Source organism: Pundamilia nyererei, unplaced genomic scaffold (genome assembly GCF_000239375.1).
Source record: "Pundamilia nyererei isolate P.nyererei 1_Seehausen unplaced genomic scaffold, PunNye1.0 scaffold00113, whole genome shotgun sequence".
Lineage (NCBI taxonomy): Eukaryota > Metazoa > Chordata > Actinopteri > Cichliformes > Cichlidae > Pundamilia > Pundamilia nyererei.
The window spans coordinates 1,250,627-1,259,819 of record NW_005187514.1 but is presented as its reverse complement, the minus strand read 5'-3'; the positions used below and the strand labels follow the sequence as shown (position 1 = coordinate 1,259,819).

The window sequence follows — 9,193 nt, the reverse complement described above, 5'->3', positions numbered from 1 at the left end:
CACACACACACACACACACACACACACACACACACACACACACACACACACAAGTTTCCATGCCTTTGTTCTTATAAATGTTAGACTTCGGTTTGGTTACAGCACAGCTGTGTTTTGAGGTGTGGTGAATCTTTCATAAAAGTCTGTGAAGTACCAGAGCTGGGTGATAAAGGGAGCAGCAGTGCAGTGCAAGCCCTCAATGAATTCACCTGGGAAGCAACTAAATCTCACTCTCATAAACCGTGTTTTCGTGGCATTATTGCAGGTGGTTTACATTCCTCAGTCGTAAGTTATTTTTGTCTATTTTGTGATTTACAGATTCTGAAAGCAAAACACTGCCTAAATTGAGCACAAAACTCACAAAGCACATTGTCCAGATACAGCAGGCAGCTGCACTGTAATTAAAATGTGCCCTGTGCCAAAAAGAAAGAAAAGAAAACAACAAACAAACAAACAAAAAAAAGAGTTGATCATATTTCATTTTCTGCACACGAGAAAAAGAAATGTTCACTCTGATTCTGACCACATTCCACATTTTGTAATCCAACAGATGTAAATAAGTTAAACAATAAAAAATACAGTTCTCTGGTCATGCAGGCTCTTGCTTATTTCTTGAAAATCATGGTTATGGCACCACCATCAGGTGAAATCAAGTGTATGTGATGTACATTGTTTTAAGGTTGTTTATTTACTTGTCAAACAGTTGTCAAAAGTTTTAGAGTCTTGGTGGAAACCAGACTGTTTGCACTGAATTTAATACACTAATTAAATACACAAGTAATGTTCGAGTTCCTCTTTCCAGCACTACAGCCACTATTTGTTTTTAACTTGAGAAAACTCTTGATTGTTGTTTGTTTTGTTAATACTAGACTTATATTTCAGAAACAGTTGTTATAATTTATTGAGACTTTGGATTTTAATTGTCGAATAGCAAATAACAACCAATTTATGTTTCTCACCAGCTTGCAGTGACATCTAGCCATGCAGATAGTTTTTCCTGAATCTTTTTTAGACTTTGACTCTGTCTCCGAGACTCCAAGATGATCAAAACTCAGTACAAAGCAAATTTGCAGTATGCACTGAAGCAGGCAACATATGTTTATATGGAGTGATTTGCTTGATATTCCATGAGTATGCACCCATGAGACTGCTTTACGATGAAAGACAAAAACAAAAAAACCCCCGAAAAAGTGAACAAAAGTGTGTTTAACAGTTTTTTTCAAGAGTTCAAAATCCAGAAAAGTGTGACTACAGCAGGTGAAAAGGTGTTTGGATCGGGTGAATTAAAAGCAGTGAATCAGACAATGTAACAAGACTAACTAAATCCCATCTATTCTGTGCCTGAGTTTAATTTTACTTACATTACAATAAAGGAAATTTCAGAAACACTATTTAAAATATTGATGAAAAAAGAGAATACTTAAATATCAAATTGAAGTAACTGCACTTAGAAAGAAAATCTATGAGCAGTAAGGAGTCTGACCTCAGGAGTTGACGGCTGAATGAAAACAAGGACCATCTGTACAGTGTCTCATTAAATGTGCAAGACCCCATCCTAATGGTGGGACCGGATGGGTACCTAGCTGCTTCCCTCACAGCAGCTTGCAGGTGGCAGAGCATCGAAGTCTGAATGGCATTCTTTACTCTGTTTGCCTTCTAAGTAGTCTTAAGGGTGGAGCGGAGCCTGGGAAGAACTGAAAGGGAATTAAGGATGAAGGCAGATGGTGTGAGATCTTGTAGGGCAAGTAGAAGTATGAAAGGTAATAAAAGGGAAAAGGCAGGAAGAGAAAAAGAGAGAAGGAGGTGCTGGAAAAAGGTGGAGACTACGAGGAAAGAGGAATGGAGAGAGGAGGTCCTCAGTTCAGTTGTGAAGGCACTTCAGTCCTCTTTTTTTGATAGGGCAGGGAGATGTTTTAATGTCTCCACACATTTTTAAAGTAAAGGAGACAAGCTGTTTAGGACAATGGATGCCCTATCATAACTTCCCTTCAGCAGAAGGTGAGTGCATTTCTTTCATCTTTTTCTTTGTCTTTAATTGCAGATTTATAGTGAAAACTTTGCTTTGAGGTCACATTTCAATGTTTTAGTTATAAATGTGATGATTTATTTACTGCCGGAAAGTGGATGAAAGCTTTATGTGAAACAGATGAAAGACTTTAATAGGAGCATTAAGAGAGAGAGATTAAAGGCATGACTGTAATACTGATTTTAAATGGAAGTGAGATAGTAAACTTTTTAACTTGTAATTACTTATATTAATTATACACAGTTTCTAAAGGTCAACATATTATGATCTCATACCTACATGTATGTTAACACATAGCGCCTGGATGGACGTGCAAACATAAGTGTCTTTCATAAAATCAGCTTCTACCTGAGTTATAAAGAGCCGACTGTGCTGTGAATAAACTGATTATGGCAGCACACACACACACACACACACGCACACAGACACACACACAGGGTGGAGAGAAACACAGAGAAATGCTTGTTTCTGTCACTTCCCTCTTTCGGGGGTTGTGGCAGTCAGGTCAGAGTATTTCTCTTTCTGTGCGTTTTACAGCAACCAAACTAAATCTAACCAGCAGTCCAACAGCAATGAAACGAGGCCACGTGCTGTGGACTAGTTACAAAAACTCGCACTGAAGATAAAAGCATCAAGGTTTTCCTTCATGATTTTATCTTAGTTTCTTTTGGTGCTTTTTCTTTTTTTCTTTTTTTATTTATCGACTTGTTTTTTGTCTACTTTATCTGCTGCTGGCACAGGTTTGTCCAGAGGCACACAATCTGCCTCCTTAGATCTGTGTTTGCTTTGATGTTTTACACATACAGATTTTCTTTATACCTCTAACCAACTCTAAATGGTAAATGGTAAATGGTAAATGGCCTGTATTTATATAGCGCTTTACTAGTCCCTAAGGACCCCAAAGCGCTTTACATATCCAGTCATCCACCCATTCACACACTGGTGATAGCAAGCTACATTGTAGCCACAGCCACCCTGGGGCGCACTGATAGAGGCGAGGCTGCCGGACACTGGCGCCACCGGGCCCTCTGACCACCACCAGTAGGCAACGGGTGAAGTGCCTTTTTTCCTCCGACCTGGCAGCTCCGTCTTCAACATCCATTATCCAACATATCCCCTTTTCCTCCTCTGTACATATCCAGTCCATCTCAGCCTTGCTTCTCTAACTTCGCCTCCAAAACGCTCAACCTGAGCTGATCCTCTGATATGCTCATTTGTAATCCTGTCGATCCTGATCACTCCCAGTAAAAATCCTATCATTTTCAACTTTGCCATCTCTAGGTCTACCTCCTGTTACTCTAAATAGCCTAAGTGATTGAGAACAACAACTTAAAGTGGTATATTTTTCATTGTAGTGATTTTCAGCACTTCAAGACAAACAGATTTGTTGAAAACAAATGACCATCCAAACCACATGCCAAGATGCTATCTGAGGATATGAAAGAAGGGGACATCACAAGAAAAGCGGAGGACTAAAAGCCACATGTTTTAATTTATCTTTAGGAACAATGGGTCACTTGTCTTTTCCTAGATGCATCTTTAGCCTTAAGTGTTTAGGATTTCCTTAAAAGACAATCCACCATGTTCAAACGGTGGCTGATGGCCCTGGTGGCCCGTGTTGGCCTCATTGTGCTGACCCTCTGCTGTTGCGTGCTGCTGCTGTATCTCCTGGCCTGCAAACCTGTATCTCACAGCAGCCAGCAGTCTTTGCCATGGGCTGGAAGTGCCACCAGTAAGGAGAGGTACATGGCTTTACTGCAGGAGAGGGAAGACTCTCACAGACATTATATCAACAGCCTGACAAAGCAAATAGCCCAGCTGAAGGAAGCTCTGCAGGAGAGGACGCAGCAGCTTCAGGAGTCCCTGGATAAAGCTAAAATCAAAGGGATCCTACCTCAGGGTTTGGAGAGCCTGCACAAAACCCCAACGCAGTCTGATCTGAAGGTAGGACAAGAAAATAAATACATTTTGTGTGACATTATAGCTGTAGTAGTAAATGCTACATGATGTCCTCCAGGAGTTCTTCCGCTCCCAACTGAACCAGGCAGAGGTGAACTCAGGTGTGAAGCTGCCCAGCGAATATGCACTAATTCCTTTTGACACTTTCACCCTGCAGAGGTAAGTGGGACAGCGGCGCAGTAGGAGCCCCCCAGGAGCGCTGTGTAGCACTTAAATTTTACCTTATGTTGGCTGTTAAGTGGTTGTTTTTTCATCCAGCGTGTACCAGCTGGAAACAGGGCTGACCAGGCATCCAGCGGAGAGGCCTGTGAGAAAAGACCGCAGAGATGAGCTGATAGGGACTGTGGAAACAGCTCTGCATGTCCTGAATGGACCCAAGCATCACACTGACAACATCAGGAGAAAACACACATTCTCCCCTTCAGACTTTATCCAAGGTGAAAAAGACCTCAGGTTATTCATTCATGTTGTACACACAGATTCATACACTGCATTAATTTGTTTGCAGAGAGCTAAGAAATTGTAGGAAACTAGTGGCCCAATAAAACAGAATGCATATCATGATGCTTTCTTCTCCATCGCAGGGCTGACTCGCACAGAGCGGGACAGAGGAAGCATTTACGAGCTGATGTTTAAAGGTGACAGTCCACAGGACTTCACGCAGCTTGTACTCTTCAGGCCTTTTGGCCCCGTGATGAAAGTGAAGAGCGAAATTGTGAACACGCAAAACATCATCATCAACATCATCGTACCTCTGTCCAAGAGGGTGGACACATTCAAACAATTCATCAAAAACTTCAGGTAACATTTAGAAGTAAATTAACAAACAGGCACCCAGTAAACATACTCCACATGGGGCCACAGTGGAAAGACCCCAGTACTGCTCGGAAATGTGGTGAGGAGTTGCTCCACATTTCATGCTGGCTCCAGGGCCACAGTGGGCTTGGCCATAGAAAACCTATATAAGGGCCCCAAAGGGCAAAACTGCTGTGGGGCTTGTGTTTAGACACCAACTTGGGGTCCACGTGGAATAAGTGTGGGTTTGCCCTGGCCTCACAGCCCCACAGCTACCCACAGTGGGGAGATTTTTGCTGTACATCTGATCCCAGCACAGACATCTGGAGATACATCTGGAAACCAATAAAACTCATTGCCTCTTAGTAAGGAGACAATGCACAGATTTAAAGACGGCCCTAATTTTAAAAAAGGTCATTTTCAGCTCAGTTTCATTGAAATTTTCCCACATTTGTTCATATGTCTGTTTCATTTAGAGAGGTATGCATCCAGCAGGACGGCAGGGTTCATCTCACCGTGGTCTACTTTGGTCGAGATCAGATAGACGAGGTAAAAGCTGTGCTGGACCAGACCACTAGGTATGTACAAAACCATTTCATAGTTCAGTCATCATCTAATTTCTAATATCTCATCTCTAATACTGATCGCTTGCAGATTAGTCCAGAGTTGTCTATAACACTTAAATTTGCAGGAGTTGGAGATTTTTGCATCAATCAGTTATAATGAAATTGTGACGAGACTCTACAGATCTATGACTCTCATGATAATGTGCACTTGCAAGAAAAATATTAAACTCCCGTTGTCTCTTCAGTCTTAAGAAATGTGTCTGTGCTCGGGCACGAGTGTTTAACGGCTGCAGGCAAACAAAAATAAGTCCTGTGAGGCTTCTGCACCTCCAGGGATACACACATGCTGTGGCTGTGCAGGCTATTGTGGTGTTATCATCACAGCTTGTACATATATATCTGCAGGCTGCAGAAATATTAAGACTAATCAAACATCCACGAAAGTCCTCCTGTTTTCTTTTTCCGTCTTTCCCCTCAGAGAGACTCGGTTCAGGAGCTTCACGTTGATCCAGCTGAATGAGGAGTTTTCTCGCGGCCGGGGCTTAGACGTGGGTGCCAGGGCTTGGAGGCGCAGCCAGAACATTCTGCTCTTCTTCTGTGATGTTGACATTCACTTTACAGCTGATTTCTTAACTTCCTGTCGTCTCAATGCAGAACCTGGTGAGAGTCCCGACCCCCCAAGTGGTTCCTGCAATCATGAATAAAATAGCTTAATGAGAAACTACAGCTGATGGAGCAGATAAAATCAGTTCCGTGGGTGTTATTAAATATTGTGGTTGATTAGATCTCAGGCTGAAGGTGAGCGCTTTCCTTTGAGCTGGTCTGTAAAGTCATCGACATGCAATATAAACTGTTAAACATTTTCAAGGACAGAGTAGTAAGTTCTCATATAAGGTAAACCACAGGTTCTACTTACAATGGTTACACTGATTTTTATGCAAACGGGAAGACCTGTCACCCGACAGTCACCTTGAAATGCCTCGGGGCACTTATTTAGCTCCACTTAGAAAACTGCATGTATAGAATCACAAGTCCAATCTGGTAAAAGGTTTACTGACCCAATTAATATTTAAAAATGAATTTCCCCTTGAAACTTAACACTTCTTTGACTATCTTTGTGGTTTCAAAATTACCCCACAGTTCAGTAAGGAGAGATCCCTTTTGCAGAAGTGAACATGATCTACTAAGATAGAGAAATTAATTAAAGTATTTGGTGATTAGACTTAGATGACCCATCATCTAAGAATCAGGTCTCTCACATCATCTCACAGAATCCCAGCAGTGCTAGGATTTAGCACAGGTGGTGAAAATTAAGACTGAGGCTTGAATGGAGCTCTGACTGAGGTGTCTGTGAGGTGGAGATGGGGAGGAGGTGGGTTGCATGAGAGTCTGGCGGGGATGATAGCAGCGAGCAGAGATTTAAGCCACGGAGAGTAGAGGCTGATCGACTCAAAGAAGATGAACAAGAAGATGACTGGACTGGAGTAATGAGTAATGATGTCAGTATTGAGCCTGACAGTGTGGGAAAGTGGTAGTGATGTAAAGACACAGGGACACGGGGCCTAACGCCCAGGAAAGCCAGCAGATGAGTGATTACAGATCCTCCTTATTGAACTTATGCATGAGCTTCATTTTTAGTCTTACTGGGACACTTTTTGCCACTGTTAGCAAATTTCTGTTCACCTAGGTTTTTGGGTGGTCTCCAAAAAGCTTACCTGCGCCATGTGACACTTAAATAATTTGCTCTGTTGAGCAGGTAGAAAGAATATCTTGCATTTTTGGATAGAATATAGGTAGATTATTGTGGCTGAATCCAAAAAAATAAACTGCCACTGTACTGTGTCCGCCAACAACATTAAATTCTAATTTCTATCAGTATCTTTAACACCTCGTGGTGTGTGATTATTAGCTGATGGAGATTCAGTGTCACATCTGCTCTTGCTGCTATGCAACGAGCAGCACGGTCCTGGCCACATAAATTATGGCCCAGCTCCACTGAACAGGCATCTGCCAGAGCTAGCATGCTACAGGTGTCTGCACTGTCTGTTCTGAAAAATCACATGGGCACAGCTATCAAACAAGAAGAGGCAATAAACAGGTTAAGGTAAATAGGTTTGAAATTTTAAAAAATGGTAAATGGCCTGTATTTGTATAGCGCTTTACTAGTCCCTAAGGACCCCAAAGAGCTTTACACATTCAGTCATCCACCCATTCACACACTGGTGATGGTAAGCTACAGTACATTGTAGCCACAGCCACCCTAGGGCGCACTGATAGAGGCGAGGCTACCGGACACTGGCGCCACCGGGCCCTCTGACCACCACCAGTAGGCAACGGGTGAAGTGTCTTGCCCAAGGACACAACGACAGAGACTGTCCAAGCCGGGGCTCGAACCGGCAACCTTCCGATTACAAGGCGAACTCCCAACTCTTGAGCCACGATCACCCCATATCTAAAGTTTTTTAGATAAAAAAAAATTTTGTTCATCGATTTGGCTAATAAGGACAAGATTTACAAACGTTGACCTTTGGAGATTCATAAGCTCTGCTGGCAAAATTTCATTTTTTTTATCCACCGTGTAACTAACAGTCAGCTTATACGGGTGTTAACTTTTAGTAAATAAATGATTGATGAATAGTCATTACTGTCATTTTGGGGGTGGTAACAGAACTCGTGTCTGCTTTGAGAAATATGAAACTTTTTAGATTTTGTCTCAGTCTTTGTGGCATTTCTGATATTTCTGGAAGTTTGTTAGCAGTCTCTTATTATAGCACTGAAGTGTGATTCTCTGGAAATTGTGTTCTTTCATTTCTTTGTTCAGGCTTGCTGGTTATCGCTTCCCATACCAACCACACAGTTCTATTCTTTTCACTCCAATGAAACCCTCTGTTGCTGCCAGTAAAGAAAAATCCATCTCTCCCCTCACTGCCAAAGTTTTTTTTTTTACAGCAAAAAACCGAGAGTGAGAGAGACCCACCGGTCACCAAGTGTTAAAAATAGAAAATGTGCATGCTACAGCTTGAATCATTAGGTGAAATATTAAAATCATTGTTTTATTAGTGTTTTACACTTCCTGTTTTTTGTTTGTAACATGTTTGGTGATGGATGGTAAAAGGCTGCACAATCAGATTACTAAGAAATATTCTATTCTTTGTAATATTACTATTACTACTCTATTACAATTATTAAAGCAGATCACATTTAGAAAAGCTTGTTATATAATTAGGATTACTTAATTATCTCTTTACAGATGGTCAGTTTTAAGATTATGAGCTGCTTCAAGAAAAACCATCTTCTTGAACTTTGTTGTGGGGGTTTATTTATTTCCATACAGAGTGCAGGAAATTCATTGTTTGAGTTCAAGGTAATATTTATATGAGATTATTTAAATTAGATTACATACTTTTGTTATACTCTATGCTATATAAAATGCACATTAAATGACTGTAAATGTTTTAAAGTAACCTGTCACAGGATTCAGTGTGTCTGTTTAAACTGTTCTTGTAGGTAAGAGAGTGTACTACCCAGTGCTCTTCAGCCAGTACAACCCATCTATCATCTACAGAAATCAGACGCTCTTGCCTTCACTTCAGCAGCAGCTGGTAGGTTAATACAACACACAAACAGCTCAGTTACAGCAAATGTCATCCAGAGGTGATTTCTGGCTGCTCCTCTTCCCTCAGGTGATAAGGAAGGAGAGTGGATTCTGGCGTGACTTTGGGTTCGGCATGACATGCCAGTACAGGTCTGATTTCATCAACATAGGTAAAGACAGATATATTAATTTCATGTGAAGGAACACAATAAAGTTAAATGTTACTGCTCAACTAAAAATAAGCCTTTTAAA

General features: G+C 41.3%; 1 protein-coding gene across 1 annotated transcript; it reads left to right on the top strand.

Annotated features, from left to right (window-relative positions):
- The first annotated feature begins 1,906 nt into the window (after positions 1-1,906).
- Positions 1,907-9,140, top strand: LOC102198174 (chondroitin sulfate N-acetylgalactosaminyltransferase 1-like). Its single transcript, XM_005741809.1, has 9 exons — positions 1,907-1,998; positions 3,382-3,970; positions 4,044-4,144; positions 4,244-4,422; positions 4,570-4,786; positions 5,257-5,358; positions 5,825-6,006; positions 8,854-8,948; positions 9,030-9,140. The coding sequence occupies exons 2-9, from the start codon at positions 3,608-3,610 to the stop codon at positions 9,138-9,140; spliced, it is 1,350 nt and encodes a 449-aa protein (XP_005741866.1). The 5' UTR covers positions 1,907-1,998; positions 3,382-3,607.
- Positions 9,141-9,193: the final 53 nt, after the last annotated feature.

Coding starts and splice junctions, on each gene's coding strand:
- LOC102198174 (XM_005741809.1), top strand. CDS start 3,608: ATGTTCAAACGGTGGCTGATGGCCCTGGTGGCCCGTGTTGGCCTCATT. Junction 3,971..4,043: donor CAACGCAGTCTGATCTGAAG/GTAGGACAAGAA, acceptor GATGTCCTCCAG/GAGTTCTTCCGCTCCCAACT. Junction 4,787..5,256: donor CAATTCATCAAAAACTTCAG/GTAACATTTAGA, acceptor TGTTTCATTTAG/AGAGGTATGCATCCAGCAGG.